This window comes from Rhinopithecus bieti, unplaced genomic scaffold (assembly GCF_001698545.2).
Source record: "Rhinopithecus bieti isolate Rb0 unplaced genomic scaffold, ASM169854v2 scaffold_641, whole genome shotgun sequence".
NCBI lineage: Eukaryota > Metazoa > Chordata > Mammalia > Primates > Cercopithecidae > Rhinopithecus > Rhinopithecus bieti.
The window spans coordinates 4,320,217-4,340,707 of NW_016803417.1; the positions used below are offsets into that span (position 1 = coordinate 4,320,217).

General features: G+C 46.5%; 1 protein-coding gene across 1 annotated transcript; it reads right to left on the reverse strand.

The window, feature by feature from the left end:
- Positions 1–240: 240 nt before the first annotated feature.
- Positions 241–14,812, reverse strand: DMRT3 (doublesex and mab-3 related transcription factor 3). The gene is given in 3 exon segments (XM_017883109.1): positions 241–1,883; positions 14,361–14,400; positions 14,402–14,812. Coding segments are annotated over 3 exon segments (1,416 nt in total). The 3' UTR covers positions 241–918.
- Between the last annotated feature and the right edge of the window lie 5,679 nt (positions 14,813–20,491).

Consider the following 20,491-nt stretch of genomic DNA (forward strand, 5'->3'; position numbering starts at 1 on the left):
AATTAACTCCATTCTTGAACAAATTATCTGTCTTTCTGAATGTAGCCCTAAAACTTTGCCATTCATATTTCTCAGGAATGTCTCATTTAATTGATAATTTGATTCCTAACCCATGCATTAGTAAGTCATTTTTACATCAAGTTTCTATTTTTAGAGATCCTCTTTCCACAAGTAGAAATGACATAATCCAAGTTCGTCTTCTTAGTTTATTTTTTTCTAGAGTCCTTAGCATGCTACATTAACCTGACAAAGCTTAATCTTGTGTTCATTTCACAATACATTTCATGCAGTTCACAGCTGTGATTGGTTTTACATTGACATTACACATGTTTCGATTCAGCCATGTGAAAAGAGTAATTCTTAATGGGGTTTGTCTCTGAAAACTGTCCAAGCTTAAATAAGCATATGAGCAGTTCACTCTATTCTTAAGTGCATCTCTCTTTAAAATGCAAGGATTTTTAGCATAAGAATATAATGTCCCTGTTTATAGTCCATTTGCAACAGAACCACTTCCTTTAGGTTTCACATATCCTGAGGAATCCACTTTTACAAAATTGCATTCAAGTATATTATTTCATTAACATTCCAGGTTGGGTTTAGGTGCAAGGCTGACCTTCAGCTTTACATCCCCAAATAAATCTTCCATGGACCCAGCCTTCCCAAGACTATTCTTAACATTAGACTCTCTTTTACAATAAACATTCAGCACTAAAGCCACAGAGCAGAGCTATTTGGCATTTTCCAGTGAAGTGCAAGAAGTTAAATAAGTTATGTTTTTATTGCTAATGTATAGAATCAAGCACAGTCACTTTGTCAAACAGAAGGAAAGGGCATACACAAGATGTGGCCTCTCCTCAGATGCCTCGGGGACAAAACGCACAGAAAATGTCACCTGACCGCCACCCATCCAGCACCACTTTAAGATGATGTATTGAGTATTCTAGAGTCTGAGGAGTCAGACCTCTCATCATAGTCGTCCTCGGTGTAAATGGACTGCTTTGACACAATTGGACACCCATCATCAGGGATGGAAATCCGAGGGTCTTCCGTGGCGCGGGCAGGAAGGACGGGTGAGCTTCTGAAGACGCTGGTAGAGTTACTGGGGAAAGGACTGACATACTGGGACCTCAGCTGATACTGCTGCTGCAGCGTCATGGTGTTCCACAGGGTGACATCATTGGGCAAAAAGGGGCTCGACTGGTTTCTCGCCAAAGTATTCCTCAGCATCAGCGGGTACCGGGGTGGCTGGGGGAAAGGGTGCTGCAGAGGCACAGCCAAGGGATTGGGGACAACATTACTAGAGTCGGCAGAAAACCTCAAGGTGTCTGGGACTCGAAAGGCTGATCCCACAGACCATTTGGAAGACGAGATGGGGTAGGAGCTCAAGGTATGTTCAAAGATGTGCCCGTTGGAGGGCAACACTAGACTCTCGGGTTCTGCGGAAGTTCGCTCTGCTCCCGTGACTGAGGATCGGCTGGACAGAAGGACTTCCACGGCGCTCACCAGGTCCCCGCCACAGCCCTTGAGGATGAGCTCAAGCACTGTTGGCTTCTGGTTGGGGAATATCTTTTTTAACACTTCAAGCGGCGGTCTGTTGGCTTTCAAGCTGAAGGGCAGAGAAACAGTCCCCGAGGGGCCCTCAATCAGGAGGTGATTCTGCTCCGCGTGATACTTGGGGCTGTCCGGGCGGCTCTCAGGGTTGCCTCCGTTTTTCTGGACAGCGTACCCCCCTTCATCCACGGACACTATCTCAGGGCTCTCAGGGGTGAAGCAGCCCTTACTCTTTGCCACATCTGGGGAACTCCTCTGGTCAGTGTCTTTGTCACTAAAGACCTCTGTATTGTCTGCCGGGTTGCCGTCTCCAAGTCGTTCTTCAGTCAAATCTGAAAAACAGAACAGCTGAGTTAATCTTTTCCTCGTGTGCATAAAGAGGAACAGATGTGCTCAGAAGAGACCTGTACACGTGCTTTTTGGAAGAGCAAATGCATCTCAGTGGGTCATAATATACTACAAGCCTTTTAAATTCGGACTGTATCACTGGCAAATGAAACAAAAACCCTGTAAATAAAGATCTAGAAATCAGAGTGGCTTCCTAGAATGCTTTGTGCAAGGAAGTTTGCCTTCAACATAGAATGGCTACATGAACCTATAACCATCGAAGATGTGGCTTTCATAGCAGTAACAATCTCAATAGACAGCTTTGCGGGCTGGCGGGGGGACTCCTAGAAGAGCAAAGCTCAGGGAGAAACAGGAAAATGAGCTCAGCTTGTCTTCCAGCTCCTCTTCTGCAAATAAGGTCCCCAGCTGTAATCTAGGGACAGCACCATCCAGATACCCACAGGGAATTTTAATATCTAAAATCTGTTTTCCCATAGGTTGATTTTGTGTTAAATATGTCTTATGAACCAATCAGTATGTTTCATCACGTTACCACGTACAATTGCTAGCTAATTCAACTGCTGAAGTGAAAGATACCTCTATCCATTGAAATCTTGCATAAGAAGCCACTTGAGGGACTGGCAAACTTGGTTGCCAACAACTTGGACTAGAAAGCAAATGAAACCAGCTATGACTTCTGGGTGGCAGGATAAATTGCTGGAGAGGAAAAAAGGAAGTGGCTAGAAAGGGTTTGTGAAACTGCAAGGGAGCATTATCCATCAATGAAACAATGCGTCACACCCCACCGCCACGGGGGGCACCAGGCAGATACCTGTGCATGAACTGTCTTGCTGGTAACGTTCATGGAAAGGACTTGAAGATACCTTTTTTTAAAAACCAGTGAAATTTGAAGATACCTTTTTGTATCATATGAAAAGGAGGAGGGAAAAAAAGCTTCCCAAATAAAGCAGAGACTTGCTATAAAGTAAACCAGTAGCAAATTTACCATGTTGACCTAAGGACATTTTTACTTAACGGCTGGTGATATTGCCGGGCTAAGCACACAGAAAAGAATGAGTCAGAGTGGTTTGCTTTGCAGTAGTAAATTCTAACAGGCCGTTATAATAAAGAAACATATTTTTTAGTGGCAAGCTATTTGCAAATGGAGTTTTATCCTTTTTTGAAACACGCACTGGCTGTGGCTACTCAAAGCCAGGGTAACTGATCGAAAGATGAAAATTCGTAAGGAGCCAGTTGTTGAATTGTAAACAATTGCTTTGCCTGTGTTTTCTGCTGCCCTGCCTGAATGGCCTCATTGTTGCCTTCTCTGTGGGTACACCTGATTATGTACAGATAGCCAGCTGGTGAAATTTCATCAAAGCACCTTCTAGAAACCATCTTGTCCTAAGCTTGTTGTTTATTTTGAAAGCCTTAAAGGCCTACTTATTAACATTCTTCTAATACAGGATGTATCTTAAGTGTAACCAAAAAAACAAAACTTTGTGAAATTTCATCAAAACACCTTCTAGAAACCATCTTCTCCTACACTTGTTGTTTATTTTAAAAGCCTTAAAGGCCTACTTATTAACATTCTTCTAATACAGGATGTATCTCAGGTGTAACCAAAAACCAAAACTTTGCCCTTTAACAAAGCAATAAATATGTGGCAAACATAAGTAAATACATTTTAAAACACTCTTAAATTACCTCAGTGCAAGTATCAACATAAATCTGATAGGAATTCATACTTATCCCAAATTTGCATTTTAATTAAACTGCTTTTTTAATACAAAATATAAGGTTTCCAATGAGAGGTTCATTTGCGTCATATACAATGAAGCCATTTTCTCTCCTACAGCTTCTTAGGATGGGAGACACAGCTTTTACCTCTTGAGTTAATGTGGTATTTGAACTCATGTCCTTGATCCAAGAGAAAAACAGCAACAAAAAAGCTTCTATAGATTTACTTTATAATCAGCTAGATCTATTTAAACTTTCCTGACTCATGACCCATACACACTTCTTGGCTATTACTCTATTATTAAACATTTGAAAATTATTAAACACTTGAAAAGTGATGTATATTAATATACTATCACTTTTAGAAATTGGAAAAACAAGTGAAATACTATCCCCATGTAAATATGGACATAAAGTACTTCTTTAAAATACTGTGTACTTCTAAACAGTTTCCTTATTTTTTTAACTTTAGCCTAATTATTATTATCAGCACCAAGTATTTATATTTCTGCAAGATACTGGGAGAAACAGAATAAAGGATGAAAAACACCAAGAAGTGTAAGACCCACGCCTAACTTATGGACCTTATCTTCCAGCTGGGGAAGTAAGACACACATGCGGGAGAAAAAGCAAACAGGGCCTGGCAGCATTTGCTAAGCCTCAAATATGACACACATCGTATACCAATGTTCACAGCAGTAACATTCACAATAGCCGAAAGGTGAAAGCAACCCAAATGTCCATCAATGCATGAATGTATAAAACGTGGTGTACACACACACATACACACACAGAGTGGGATATTATTCAGCCTCAGGAATGGAATTCTGAAACATGTTGTAACATGGATGAACCTTGAGAACATTTGGCTAAGTGAAATAAGTCAGACACAAAAGGACAAATACTGTATGACTCTACTTATATTCGATCCCAAGAATAGGGAAATTCAGAGAGAAAGTAGTATGGTGGTCGCCAGGGGCTGGGAGGAAAAGGGAATGGGGAGTTATTGTTTCATGGGTATGGAGTTTCCATCTGGAATGATGAAAAAGTTCTGAAGAGGGATGGTGGTGATGGTTGCACATTTTGAATAAACTTAATGCCACTGAATTGTACCCCTGAAAATGGTTAAAATTGTAAATTTTGTTATGTATACCACAATAAAAAAAAAAGAAAAAAATATGCTACACAGTGTCATAGTAATATAGAGAATGAGGAGATTTCTTTAAGCAAGAAAAACAACTAGTCCTTCCTGGGAATAAAGGGTACATAGGCACAGATGGAAAGCTCAAAGCTCAACTTTTTCTTTTTTTGAGACAGAGTCTCACTCCGTCACCCAGGCTGGAGTGCAGTGGTGGTCTCGGCTCACTACAACCTCTGCCCCCTGGGTTCAAGTGATTCTCCTGCCTCAGCCTCCCGAGTAGCTGGGACTACAGGTGTGTGCCACCATACCTGGCTAACTTTTCTATTTTTAGTACAGACAGGGTTTCACTATGTTGACCAGGCTGGTCTCGAACTCCTGACCTCGTGATCCACTCACTTCAGCCTCCCAAAGTTCTGGGATTACAGGAGTGAGCCACCATGCCCAGCCAGCTCAACTATTTTTAAAAGAAATATGTGAACCAAATAGCTTTGTGTTTTAAAAGGTACATCCCCCTCCCTGCCCCGCTTTGGATAAGTTTCAAACACTGAAAACATATTAGGAAGTGTTTTCTCAGGTCTGTCAACCAAAATGACTCTTCCACAGTACACTTCTGGCTTCAGGAAAAAAGTGGATCAAACAGCAGAAGGCAACTGAAAGGGGAATTAGCGAATGAGGTTCTCACTAACCTAATGACTCTACCATTACAAAAATGGAGTCTTTTTTCTTTTTCAACATAGCAACAGATATACTGTCCCAATCAACTGAATACTTGATACCAGGATTACAAGTCTGACAATACAAAATTCCACTCGTGTACTTATTTTCCTAAGTTCTGCGGAAGAGACGGTAGTGGAATCTTATGTCAGTGCCAGCTTGTTCAGCAACTGTGAACTCTCAGACTGTGAAAGTCACTTTCTCATTTTGTTGTGTAACCCTTTGCCCCTGCTACTGGGACATGCTAGTGCATCATGCACTTCTGGTTACTTGTCAAGGAGTGGGGACAGATTACACTGAAGTCTCCATACTTTCTCCGCAGGTTTCTGTGCTGTCTGGCTATGGCCAAAATATGAGAAAAGCTAAGAGGATGTCACAGGAATCAAATCTACAAATTCAGTGTAAACCAACCAACCACCTGAGCTCAGCACTGTTTATACTGTGTTCAAAGGAAAGACAAAGATGATGAAAGAACAACAAGCAGAGCACACCTGTGAGGCTTATGCACCTGAGCCACACACAAAGTCCTGCTAAGGAGTGCTGGGTGAGCCGAATCCCCATCAACATCTAAGGCTGTTGGAGTTTCAAAACTAGGCAAAGGAAGACTAGCCTCTGACTTTGCATCAAGAATAACTCCTCACCAAACAATAATTTCTGAAGGGCAGAATATACAGTCCCTGCAATTTTGTGGCACTGTGGTCTCTAGCACTGGTTGTATTATTGCACCTAAACTAAATATATTGTAAATTATTCTATTATAAATACACACTTTCACAGGTATAGAGGGTGAGTTCTGAGGCCAGTGATAAAGTGTAATTTAATAATAGGTACCTCTTTACATCTCCAGATTTTTTCCTAAATAAACTTTACAAATCATTCTAGTTGGTTTAAAACACAAAGGCCTTTTTAGACATGGAACTGTGAAACTGCCAACTAACAAAATAAAATAGGAAATACTCCTGAAACACTTTACCTTCTTTCTTCTTGAAACTGAAACGCTAATTCCTAGAATATTAAGAGTGTATTTCAACTGATAATATTTTTACCCCTAGTAGATGGGTATAGAAAGTCAAAACTATTAAACAGAGAAGAAATCAATTTTATCGAATATTACCAATATTACTGAAAGTGATGCAATATGCTGCTTCTATTGCTAAACATGTAGATATTTTTAAAATCTTACCAAATATTCACTCTTCCGTTTCATATTTCATGGGGTAGAAACACTTACAGCTATCCCTGAAATAAACTCTGCCCTAGGGTAAAGAGGTTTTTAAAAGTAGATATTCAATTAAAAAGAAAAGTTTTCTATAGATAACAATGCTACCAACTTCAAAATATATATGCCATGATATAATACTTTTTTTTTTTTTTTTTGTTTTTTTTTGCTACAAGACTTTTAAATAAGGAGAGAAATAACACTTATAAAGTGCTTTCAATCTAAAATGTACAGTTTGAAAATGTAACTTTCTTTAGGGGGAGTTTTTCATATGAAAATGCAATTAGTAAAAGAAAAAACATGTATCATTTTCAAATACTTTGAGAAGTCTATCACATATTGAGAACAATATTCTGCTCAAGATGCAATAAAAGTGAGAAATCTGCGGGCATGGTGCTCATGCTTCATCCCCCCAGTACTTCTGGAAGGCCGAGGCGGGCGGATCTCGAGGTCAGGAATCGAGACCATCCTGCTAACACGGTGAAACCCTGTCCTCCTACTAAAAAAACAAAAAAATTAGCGAGCGTGGTGGGCACATGCCCTTAGTTCCAGCTACTGGGAGGCTGAGGCAGGAAATGGTGTGAACCCGGGAGGCAGAAGCCTTGCAGTGAGCCGAGATCGGCCACTGCACTCCAGCCTGGGTGACCAGAATGGACTCCGTCTAAAAAAAAAGTGAAAAATCTTTCTGACTAGATTCATAGGTTGTATCCATTCATCCAATTATATCTATACAAAACAAAATAGTTCTTACACACCAATGAAAATACAGAACAATTGGCAGAGGGAATATTTCCTAGCTCAATGAAGTCACTGGACTTCCCCTATCACACTTAATTGAACATGTCAATGCATTTTGAACATAGATTAAGTACAATAAAAATCCTACACCTAACTACATATACACTTGAGCTGTGAGGAACATACCTCTAATAACAGGTCCTTGATGGGTAGTTTTTCAAAGCACACAAATCTCATAGCAGCCGGCAAGGGAAGGAGCCCAGGCAGGATGGAACTTTTACAGGAGACCATTGCCTAGTCAGAAATTCTAACCGTAAGACAAACGTTTCCACATTTTCCTGTTATCCCCACTTTAATCTCACACTAGAAGTGATGAATCAATAAAAAAAAAAAAAAAAAAAAACTGAATACTGAAAATCTAAAGAACACCAGGGAAATGATCTCAGTCTAAAACTTTCCTTTTCTTCCTGGGGGTTGCCGGGTTGGGAGGGTTTTGAAAAGTTAAAAAAAAAAAAAAAAAAAAAAAGAGCCATGCTTTGCTTTTTAAAAACAATCATCAACAACACTGAATTAATAATGTATGAAGGAATCAGAGTGGTTCCTTGACACTATGTTTTGGGGGAATATTGCTATAGGCAGGACTGGGCTGAAGGAAGTATAGTTTGCAACTGTGGACCTCATATATTTTGTAAAAATTTAGTTTTGATCTCTTTCTTGACTCAAAAGGGAATATCTTCCAAGAAGCAGAGGGGAAATTACCTACAAATCTACACGTTTATTTGGTACCTTCCAAAATGCACCTGTCTACTCATCCATCTATTTAACAAATACCCCTAAATGCCTTCCTATGCTCTCATGCACTGTCTTGGGTAAGATTATACAGAGGTGATCAAAGCACTGCCTCTTGACCACAGAGAAGCTTACAGTTTACTGACTAATCTTTTGCAAAATTCCAAGTAAGCTGCAGTTGGTTATATTTTACAGTGAAATACAGCAAATAACTCCAAGGATAGCAGCTGGGCAGACCATAGTGTGTTCACAGGAGGAAATATTGTTTTAAATGCTTACATATAAAGATTATGGGTGCTAGAGATATATACTAAACAAAGTAACAATCAGTGGGAAAAACGTGGAACACTAATTCCAGCTCTGTAAAATTTATATCTGTCTAGTTGTAATCAAGAGATTGGAGATTTTATAAAGAAATGATGTGCTGAGTCTTAAGTTTTTCATAATTATTATTGTTATTTGGTACTTGATTGTACCTTTTATAGCTATTTATACAATAAAATGCAAAACAAACAAACAAACAAACAAACCCATACCTAGTTATTTTAGTTTCCCTTCTGAGAACTGTAGTATGCACTGCTTGGGCAAGCGGATTACTCACTAAGGCAATGTGGGACATAACTGACACAATCACAAGGCAGTGGACCTGTGAGGACCAGCTGTCCCACCACTGCATCCTCCACCTCTGCCATGAGCACCCATGCACAAGCCATCAGAGCCACACAGGACTAGACAAGGGGGTCCAAGGACCTGAGCAGTTAATGGCTAAGGGGCTGCAAAAGGTTTAAAGGGGGAAGAAAGGAAAAAAGCAAGAGGCGAGGAAGAAAGGAAGAGAAAGAAAGAGGAGGAAGGCAGGCAGGCAAATGGCTTTTTACTGGGCTTAGTCCTCCTTCCTATCAGGAAGAAGTGCAACATTTCCAGAAAGGGGCTCCGAGTCCTCCAGGGACTTTGATTTATGAAGATTTATTCCTTTTCTCTCTGTAAAGCTGTTAGCAGAAAGTGCTGACTGGCTGCAGCAAAGAATTTCTCATCAATGCTCTTTGATTGTATTTTGCAAACAAAATGCCTGTTGCTTGGTAACATTTCACTTGAGCCTGACCTTCTCCGAAAGTTATTGCTATCAGATTCGATTTACACTGTCCTCCTGTGATTACTGTAATCTTTTAAAACCGGGAGTTCATCCATCAGAGAAAAAGAAAAGTTGGTTGTGTAAGTCGAGAGCACGGCTATCCTCCAGATTTATAACACCAAAGAGTGATTTGGAGGTGGGGAGAGGTTCTTTCCCAGATGGCAGTAGACCTCTGGTTCCTAGACGTGGAACACACTCTCGTTTTTCCTGCCAAACGGTTCCAGATCCACAGGATGGACCCCAGCACCTCCCTGACTCTGCAGAGAAAGAACTAGGAGATGAGCACAGGCAACCCCACCGCCAAGGGGCGCCCTGCGTGGTTACCAGGGCTGGGTGAGGAAGGCCTAGGCCTATGGTTGCCAGATAAAATAACAGGATGTCCAGTTAAGTGGGAACATCAAGTAAACAATGAAGGCTTTCTAGTAAAAGTATGTCCCATGCAATATTGGCATCCTATTTTTTGTTTGCATGATTTTTGCAAAAGCTGGCAACTCACCTCGGGACTCCTGCCTTGGGAAGGACAGGGTAGTGAAGCTCAGGAAGAGCAGAGAGGGAGCAGAGGCCCAAGAGCTGGACGAGGGAGAGGCAAGGGATGTGCCTGTGTCAGCTGCTTCCTGACGGTGACCAAGGAAGAGCCGTCTCTAGCAGGCGGCAAAGAGCTGGGCTCAACTGCAGCTCCAACCCCCTGGTGCAAGGGGACGGCAGTCCAGTGCAGCCCCAGGGAGGCGCTGCCTCCTATCTTTGCCCCTACTTTGAGCCCACTGTGGCCAGGGTTCCAGTCCTGGGCCAGCTGCCGCAACCCTCCACAACACATACACACCATCTGCACTGCGTGCAAACCAGCCAAGCCAAGAGCTGGGAAGACCCGTCCCCAGCAGCATCCCAGCCCCAAGAGCCAGCCCTGGGTTGGGGTTTGGAAGAGACCTTAGTGCCTGTATGCATATTCCTTTTTATTTGGTTGGGTTTTGTTTTTTAAAATGCAACTGAGTCAAGACCCTCACCCTCAAATCAAGCCATCTTAAAATGAGACCCTGTTTTTCAATTCACAGGTACACTTCATAAATGGTTTTTCAAGTATTTCCTGCTTTTCATTTCCTCCTAGCCAACAGTCAGAGGGCTTCTCATCCTGGCCTGGACGAGTGTTCCGTAACAACCATTGCACTTGCAGGTGCTTCTCTTTGGGGAAAAAAAATTTTAAAAAAAAGGAAGTGGACCTTGCAGGATCCAGTCAAGCTGGAGCAGAAAAGCCCAGAGGCAAGCATAAAGATGCTAGGAGGGGCAGGGCAAGAGGAAAAATAAAATAAAGGCAGTTTTCCAAAATCTCCTTACTTCTCCCCTATAGTTAATCTTGTTTGCTCCACCCCATCCCCAAGAAATAAACAGGAAAGAAGATCCTACTTTCCCATTTGATCCTGCTCTCTTATTCCTAACCAACTATGTTTTCGATTTCTTTTCCTTTTAAGAGCATTTAAAAGAATGCGTGTACATACTCATTTTGATGGCAGATGGAGACCTAGGAAGAGTCTACAACCATAGATCTTTCTTCTCATTGCACCACAGTCTAAGGTGACCCAGGACACTCCCCTGGAGGAAAAGTTGGGGGTGGGGAGGGAGCCACAACAAAAGAATGTAACTTTAGCTTTCCACCTTGGCAGTGACCCTTCCCTCAGCTCTTGAGCCCACGTCCTGAAAGGCTGGCTAGGCTGGTTGAAACTGCTGATTCAGATACACTAACAGTTGGAAGATCTTCATGCCTCCTATATTTTCATGGGGAGAAGGAGTGTGAGAAGAACGTAGAGGGAATTTAGGAGAAGAATAAATGAATTAAATAGTGTATGTATATATACACACATATATAGCTTCAATTACAATTTAAATTTAAACTATATATATAGCTTTTAATAGATATATACAGCTTAGTATATCTATATAGATAGCTTAACATGTCTATAGATATATATAGCTTAATATATCTATATATAGATACCTTAATATATCTATATATAGATATCTGTCTATATATAGACATATAGCTTAATATATCTATATATAGATATAGATAGCTTAATATAGCTATATATAGCTTAAATCAAAATGTTGGGCTCAATCAAAATCTAATAATTAATTCCAGGTCCATCATAGATGGTCATCAAAGAGCAGGAGAAATCCACATTCAAAAAGAAAAAAGAATACTTCATAACTAGAAGTAAAAACCACTAGAAAATGAAAATTCTCCTTAAAAACACCACACATTGAAAGGGATATTCAACATACTACACTATTAGATAAAATAACCCCATTCCTTTAAAGAATCTAAAGCAGAATTTGAGAAAAATTTCTTCCAGTTACAAAACTGAGTTTTGATGTGAATATATCACTCCCTAAACTGGGTGGTTTTCCTCCAGTGATTCACAGCAAACATACTCTTCCTTAAGGCATGTGCTTTTCTCAAAGATCTCTAGAGAGGAAAGACTCCATGTGCTTTTGTGTACAAGAAAAAAAATCTCTCTCCACAGCTATGTACTAAAGAGGCCCTTTGTCCTGCAAAAAGACAAACCACATTTTAAAATCAAAGTTCACAAAGTAATAGATCCACACTGCCAGCAGATATTTAAAGATTTCTGATGGTCTGTATACTTAATGCACATGTGGACCTACCATCCCAATAGAGCTTTGCTTACTCTCTGCACTTAGTGAACTACTTATCCAGGAGTAGTTCTGATATGCTTTTAAATAAATATGGAATGCTATACACAAATACATTATCAGAACAACTGCAAAAAGGGTATAATACCTATAGCAGCAGGCAGTCTCCATGAGCAGTTTTCTTCAACTTAAACCCCAAATGGACTTTATTTCTACAAGCACTGCCTAGACTGGATCCACTTGTATGTTTGTCTTCCTAAACAATTATCTATTATTATCCTACCTTTCTCCCCACTCCCCGTCAGAGTGGTGATTGACTTTTTTTTAAAAAAATGGAATTATGGGGTCAAAGCAATTGAAAGAAGAAAACAAAAGTTGTGTACATCAATGTACAAGGTATGGGGGGGTGGCCAGCTGGAAACTGAGCCCTTGGTCCCTGATGCCTCAGTCCCCCAAAGTCGTCACTTTGACCTCTCCTTGTGATAAATCCTATTCTCCTTTGCAATTACTTGTTTTCAATTTGGAAGGCTCAGGCTATCCCTGAGTACTAAGTAGGAGTAAAATAGAGAGCACAGCTCTGGTTTGTCCAGTTGAAATCCGTTTCCTTTTCTCTTCTCCCAAAGCATGTATCCTCGCTGCCTACCCCGCCTTTCTGCCTGCCCTCACCCTCCTCCTTCCTCCTCCTCCTCCTCCTCTCCTCCTCCCCTCTCCTCCGGGGTTGTGTTTTCAGTTTTGGACCTAGAAGATCATGAACTTTAGCATCCCAAAAACACCTGAAAACACAGGATTGAAAGGAATCCCGTGACAAAGACCACAGAACCAATGCCACTATACACAGGAATCGCTGGCAGGTGGCCACTGCAAAATGCACCCTCTGAATATTAACCGCCTCTGCCCCTAGTCTGGGAAACAGAACCAGAAAACTGGAAACGGAAAAAATAAAGAAAATATATTGGTACAATCCACTTCTAACGAGACCAAACTCTTCCTATTTTTTAGTTATTTATTCAAACCTACGGAGAACAAATAAAAACAATACCTTTTCCCTCCTCCCCTTCCGTCGTGCAACTCCATAAAATATAAAAAGAGAGAGACAAAAGAAGACAACTGGCGAGCATTCCTGAGAAATATATACCTAACTGATTAAAATCTCAAAATCCAATTCAGCAAACTCCTTCAGGCTTAAAATTCCCAGCTACCTCACACAGGCTGTTCTCAGAGCTCAGGCCCTGGAAAGCATTGCTGAGAAGGGGCAGCAGAACCCACCTGCCAGTCACCCTGATCACCACGAAACAGTGAGCCACCTTCACTTCCTCAGCTCACAGGATCCAGACAAAGCATCCTGGCCTGAAACCTTCCCAGAACAGGGGTACCGTCTTTAGAGTGGCATCAGTGAAGTACCAGTTTGCCACGGTACGACCTCAAGAGGGCTGACCTTCCACTCCTAATTCCAGCATTGCCCCTTCCGGAGAAGTGGCTGTTTCTTTGACACTTGCCCCAGTAAGACAAAACACCAAAACATTGTGTGTCCACGTATTCCAAGACCATCAAAACAGGCTCTGGCGGGCAGAACCGCAACCAAAATTCCCTTCAGAAGAGAGAGACTAAGAGACTCAGCTCAGGCCTGCCAAGCTCAGAGGCCTGGATGGAAACGGATTGGGTGGGGGATCAGATTGTTTTATTCTTAAACCAATGAAGACAGCAGGCGGCCCTGGGGACAGTGTTAAAGATCTAGGAGTCTCAAAGAGTGAATTGGCGCACCAATCATGGTCCCGCTGTCACTAGAGCCTTCGGGACCTTCTTACATCATGCCTAAATGGAACTATTCACCAGTTACAAGAGTGGAGGCCACGGAGCAAAGCAGAAACCAGGGTCGAGACTGGATACTGTCTCACGCAAATTTCCTGGCCGGCCAGGCCGCCAGAAGCACAACCAGCTAGAGTGGGCTTGGCGCCTTTTTCCTACACCTACCTATCCCATTCCAACCCGAATGCAGGACCTCAAGCCACAGCCAGGAAAACCCGACCCCACCGTGGTGAGGTCGCGCCTGGGTTAATTTGGTCCTGCTCAACCGGGTGCCCCTATCAATCTGACACGTTCTACCAGCCCTTTAACGAAGGCACCTGCGATCCTGACGCACAGTCCCTCCTTTGGCTCCCCGGAGCGCCTTCCCTCGGCGCGATGCTACTCGCCTGCCAGACCACCGCTTCTCCCGGGAGAGAAACCCCGCCTGGCGGAGAGTGGAAAGGAATAGCTCTTAGCCCACTCCCAAAATGCCTCCCAGGCTCCCAAGTGGAGCTGCAGGGCAACACTCCAGAAGTTCGTCCCACGGCGCCCCGCCAAACTCCCGCACTCAGACCTCTTACCTGGCTTGGCGAGCTGGCCTGCAGAGCCCGGGCCGGGCGCTCGGCACGGTCCAGCGCAGCGGTGCGGCCGCGGCCAACTCGCAGCAGGGCGCGCGGCTGCGCTGAGACGGCTGAGAGGCCGGCGGCGGCTGCGGGGCGGCGGCGGCGTCCCCAGGCGGCGGGGGCCCTGGGAGAGCGCGCAGCGAGTCTGGGATGAGGCTCTCCAGGCTCTCGTTGGCCTGCTGCCGGCGCAGCGCCACCTGCGCAGCCATGACCCGCTGCCGCTCGATGATGAGGATGCACTTTTCGCAGGTGCAGTCCTTGAAGCGGCAGTAACGCTTGTGGCCCTTGAGCCAGGACAGTACGCCGTGGTTGCGGCAGCGCGCGCACTTGGGCGTGCGCTGCAGGGGTGCCCGCGGCGGCTGCGACACCGGGCCGCCCATGTACAGATAGGGGGAGCCGTAGCCGTTCATGCCCCGGGCTCCCGGATGAGTTGGCGGGCTGGCGGCGGGAGCGGGCCAGGGACCGCTGGACGGCGGGGCTGCGAGACCCGCTCAGGGGCGGCCTCCGGGCGGCGCGGCCCTTGATCCCGCCGCCCCGCTGGTCGTGTGTGCTCCGGGGCGACTGGAGATGCCGCAGCCCTCTCTCCAGCTCCCTTTGCGCTCACAGCTCGGTCTCCCAGCTCACGCCCAGCCAACCCCGACGCGGGCCGCTGCCTTGGGCTCACAGCTGGGTCGGCACGTCCTTCTTTGCGGAGGCGCTGCGGCGGCTGCAAGGAGCTGGCGAGAGCTCTGATTAAGGTCTGAGCCAGCTCTTCTGCAGCTCTCTCGCGCGCTGGCCGGACCCAACACCTCCTCCGCCGCCCTCCCCCAACCCCTCCTCCTTCCCACCGTCACCCCCACCCCTGGGGTCCCTGTCTCCTTGCACTCCCCGCCCCACGCCTTCCTCCTTCTTTGCGCCCCTCGGGTGCCTGCACTTCACCTGCCTTGCCACCTGCAGCCAGGCCACTCTCGCGGGGGCGCTCACGGCCCCCTCCTCCAAGCCCTCTCCGCTACCCGAGCCCGCAGCGGGAGACTGCGGCGCTCCAGAACGCGGCCGTGCTGGCGGGGCGGAGAAGGGGAGGACCTGCGGGAGTGAGGGCGGGGGTGCCTGTAAGCGAGTGAGGTGGCCGCTCCCCTTCTCTCTCTTCTCCTCTCTCCAGTCCAGATCTGGCCGCGTTTTTCCGAGCCCAAGGCCGCTTTTATCCCGACATTTGGCCGCAGAAGCTCAGCTCCGGGAGAACTCGAACCTACGGGAGTGTTGCGGGTGCACCCCGGACCTGGGTGGAGTTTAGGATAGGGGAGTGGAGTACTGTTGGTTTAGGAAAGTTAGGTTCTTTTCGTAATTTCCTTTTAGAACGTATTTTTTTTCTCTTTTGTTGCTTTAGAAGAAAATGGTTTTGGAGATCTGCAGGCCCAAGGATGACAACCCATTTTGCAGGCGAATTTTACTTTTCTACCCTCTTATGTTTTAATATAAAACAGTATCCTGAAAGGTCAGGGACGTACGTGTTCCCGTCAAGGATTTGTTAAGCGCCGGGTATAAACTTTCAAGAGGCAGACGCAAAAGCCACATTAGCGCCCCCAAAGTTACCGATATCCTCTTTCCTCTCTCCCAGCAGCCACTGGAAGCAAACGGAGGTCTTGCGCCAGCCACTCGATTCAAATCCCCACGGATTCTGTGATTTAGTTATGGATATGGGATGGGGACACTTTTTCACCTTCTTAACCCATAGACCCCAGTCATAGATGTCTTGGGGGAGAGAGTCCTTGCACAAGATGACAGCAGAAAACTTTGATTATTTGCGTGTTACCATTCCCCCAGGAGTGGTAGGTTTGGCCTAGTGCAGGCTATCGCTATATATGCACGAGGAAGGCCCTCCCCGCTCGCACCTCCCCCCTGCCCATCGGCAAACAAACAAAAACCAACAAAACAAAACAAAACAAAACAAAACAAAACAAAACAAAACAAAAAAACAGGTGGATACACTGCAGGGCAGCACAATAAGTCTATGCGAAGCGGGGCAGTTCCAGAGCCTTCGCTGGATACGCTTCTGAGAGTGTGCACCAAGCTCATCTTCTGGTGGGGAATCGAATGCTAGATGAGAGCAGGCAAGTCCGCTGCAATGCCCGACCCCTCGTGGGCACAGAGGCCCTTGTCCCCTCGGGGAGGCCGCTTTTCTCTGTACTGCCCTGGAAGTTAAGCAAGCAACCTGAAAATGTTCCTCTGGTGTTTGCTGTGAATTCAAGGGAAGCACCACCAGGCATTCTAGCAGCCAACCCTCTCTGCCTAGAAGGCTGATTCGCAGAGGAGAGGAGGGTGGAAAACCGAACCCAGTTGTGTGTTTCCCTTGAAGCTCTTAGCTGTCCCCGTTTCATACGCGTCCGGCAGGTGGGGATCGCGGAAGACTGACCTGGTGGAGTGTGGACAAGTAGCTCTAGCATTCGAGTGCTAACCTTGGGAGGCCATCCTCCAAAGCCGCGTGGGTAGGGACCCCTCGGTCTTGCCCCTTCCGCCACCACTTTAATCTTTCCTCTAGTCTCAACCTTCTCTAGGAAAACAAGCCCTAAAACACAAATGGAAGGAATTTCGTCAGCTTTGGGGACGGGAGGCAGAGTCGCCCCCAGCCCTATAGGCCCGAGGCTAGGAAGTGGGGAGCTGGACACAAGTCATTTAACGTGCTGAGATATAGAGGGCCTCAAATGACACCTTATCTGAAAACTATTGCGCTGAAACCTCCGGATCTCTTGGAAACGTGGGGACCAACGACTTTTTTCAAAACTAAATTTTTTCCGATTTTCTTCAAATAGTGAAACGAGGAAGTATAAAGAACTTGAGCATGAGTAAATTTTTAAAAGGAAAGCAGAAGAGCTCTGCACCAGGTTTGTGGGGGCATTCTCACTACCAAGGCGACCCCTTTTCCCCCGTTGGTCACCTAGCCACCCTATCTCGTTGCCACTCAAACAGTCTGGCATTATTTGGTCCCGGGGGCCCGTTTCACTCTGGTGCACATCGGGGGCTGAGATCTAAATACTCATTTGATATAGTGCAGTAATCCTTTTCTCATATTTGATGGGAATGTTTTCCGTATCCCAGTATTTGACAACATCTCCCTATAGGGACAGGTTTGTATTTATGTTGGTAAAATGTCCCCTGCCTCAAAGTCTATTGTAACCCAACACCTGACAACCCCGAGTCCCATTTCTGTTTGCAGAAAGGGTTTATTCAAGCACATAATGGGATCCCAGCAGAAAGCCTTTCAGAACAAGGGGCTATGGTAAACTTCACCACATGAACTCCGTTTCCAGGGCTATTAAGCTTTTAATTGGAAAATAGCAGAGGAAATTTCAAGGTGACTATAACGTGTTAGCAGTTAGTGCAGAGAAGAAAAGCCGAAGCGGGAATGAATGTAGAAAGCATATGGTCCAAATCACATTTAGGAGGAGCGGCCTGCTTCTACTAAGTCCCAGTAGCTTACACACTTATGGGAAAAATCATCAAAGAAATTGGAAAGGGAAGGGGGAGGATTACAAGTAAATGTAACCTCACTAGATTAGATCCATTGGTGCTCTCCTCTGGATGGTGTGTTCTCAAACCGCAATTAACTGAGTAGAATTGTGGCAGATAATCGTGGAAGAGGGAAAAATAATGTGCGTTTGTGGGTCTTTCCCGGCACACACAATTGCTGGGTGTGTGTGTATGTAAAAGCTCAGGATGAAGGTGCCCTTGCTGAGAAAGTGATACTCCAGATCTGGGAGTCCTGGTCGGTGCTCCTCATCCCAATTAATACTTAATCAAAACGACAGTTTCCGATTGTCCCGGATGTATAACGCTTCAGGAAATTCTCTGCTGGATTCTCATGGAAGGGGAGGTCAGGGTTCCTATTTTACTGTTTTCATCACGATCACGGTGATGTCAGTGCAGGCAGACACTGGAAGCCTGAGCGTGAGGAACCACTGTGAAAGCAGGAAAACTTGCCCCCTCTCCCTGTGCGTGAACTACTCAGCTCTCATCCGGTCGGCTTCTCGACCTCGCTCTTCGGCCAGCTTCAAATTGAAAGGAGTTGGGGGAATGTCTAGCCAGGGGGTGGGGCATCCAGCAATCAATTTCTTTAGATGGCAATAGTGTCCTGGTTCTCCCTCAGTTGGTTGGTGACAGACTCATGCAAACCCCCCATGAGATCCCCGAAGGCGCCCTCCGCGGCGAGGGATGGAGAGCAGAGGCCACTGGGGGTCGGGGAGACGACTGAATCCGCATCGAGCGGCCCAGGACCCCACTGAACAGAGGGGATGGTCCTGGACTGTTGTCCCCACATAATTTTGGTAGGGGAAGAGACGGGTCGCACTCTGAGGCCTGCTCCTGATCCCCAGGTGCCGAGGCCTTTGGGGACAAACAGGGAGAGCAGATGGCCTGCGACCTCGCTGGCCCTAAGCCGACCCGGCAAGAGCAGCCAGGTCCTTCATGTTCTCGAACTCTCGAAGCCAGCAGCGGCTCACGTCTAGGAGCCAGCGCTCTCCCCCTTGCGGATTCCTCAGACCCAACCTGGATACAAGACAGCGCCAGCCTTTTGTGGGGTTGAGGTGTCGCTACAGCACGGCTTCATCTGAGGGCCCACAGCCGCGACCTCAGCCCCGCGCTTTCGAAGGAACTGGAAAAGAGCGCGCCTGGGGCCCTCCCCGCTGGGCCGCGGTTCCTGGAGGCCTTGGGCGCAGCCCTCCTCCAGCTCCAGCCTAGCTCCCCTGTCGGTAGCGCCCGCGACAGACCCGACACCGAGGAGTAGAAGGGCCTGAGTCCTGCGGGGGGCGTCGGCCACTTCCCCACACCATCTTGGAAGGGAGGGAGGCGGGTTGCAGACCCGGTCCACCCTAAATGCAAAGGAAAAAAACACGTCTCCACCACCGTAAAATGAGCAGCGCTGATGTTAAGTCTTAAGATAATCGTTACCCTGCGTCTTGAAAACACAAGCGCTGAAAAAATAATTTTAGGTAATTTGAGCAACATTCAAGGGACAAGGAAAGTTTCTTTTCCCCAGAGCGTTTGCTCTCAGGGCTCTGGGGCACTTCTTCCTCGGGAGAAGCCTCTTTTCCAGAAAACCTCACCAGCCTCCCGCCTCCTCCCTTGCCGTCCCCGAACAAAGCCCAGCCGCAGGGAAAGCAAGCGGATGTGCGCGCTTCTGGGAAAGCGTTCGGCTTCAGGGGCCCGGGAGTAATGAAGGGAAACAGCCGGCGCTGCCGGCGCTGCCGGCACCCCAGGAACAGTGGGCTCGAACTTAGCCTGGAGGTCAGGCCGAGGCGCCCTGCGGAGACGCGGGAACTAAGAGTAGGGAAGGCTGAGTGGTGCCCCACCCGGCCGACAGTAGGCCGGGACCCTCTCCTCACTTTCCTGGCCCGGTAGCCTCAAGGGCGGGGCAACTTCCGGAGTGCTCGGGGCCCCGCCCCCCAGACACGCCCCGCTTTCCCCTCCCACCCCGGCCTCGCGGGCCGCGGCTTTCAACTGTGGAAAAGTTTAGTTTGCTGGTTATTTGGACCAGGGCGGGGGCCTGGAGGAGCGGTGAGGGGGAGGAACTTAAACAGGTGGTGGAGTAGAGGCGGGTCCGCGCTTCCGAGGGCAGGCGGGCGGGGAGGGGCAAGGGGCGACTTTTAAAGGTGAGAATCGCGAGCTGTTGGCGGTGCCCAGCTTCAAAGTCGCAGGGCCTCTAAGGCTGCGGATTTAAGGCCTCGTCCGCGTGTGCACGGAGGGCGAAGGGAGAGCCAGGGCCCCACGCCAGTTTCCCGGACAAAATTCCCAGAGGGGCAGCGGCGCGCGGGCAGGCAGCCACGACCCTAACCCGCCCGGCGGACAGGGCCTAGCGGGGGAAGCCAAGGAATATCCTCTACTCCTCCACAGGCTGCCCTTACGGTTTCTCTGTAAAGCGCGACAAAGCGTTCTCAAAAGCGCCATTAATGCGACTCGGTGCAAAGCGTCAAAATGCGGTGCGATACACGTATACGTGGGAAACCGGTTCAGCATTAAAGTTCAAGTGGAGCGGAGGAGGCTGAATTTTTAAATTATTTTTTGAGACGGAGTCTCGCTCTGTCGCCCAGGCTTGAGTGCAGTGGCACGATGTCGACTCA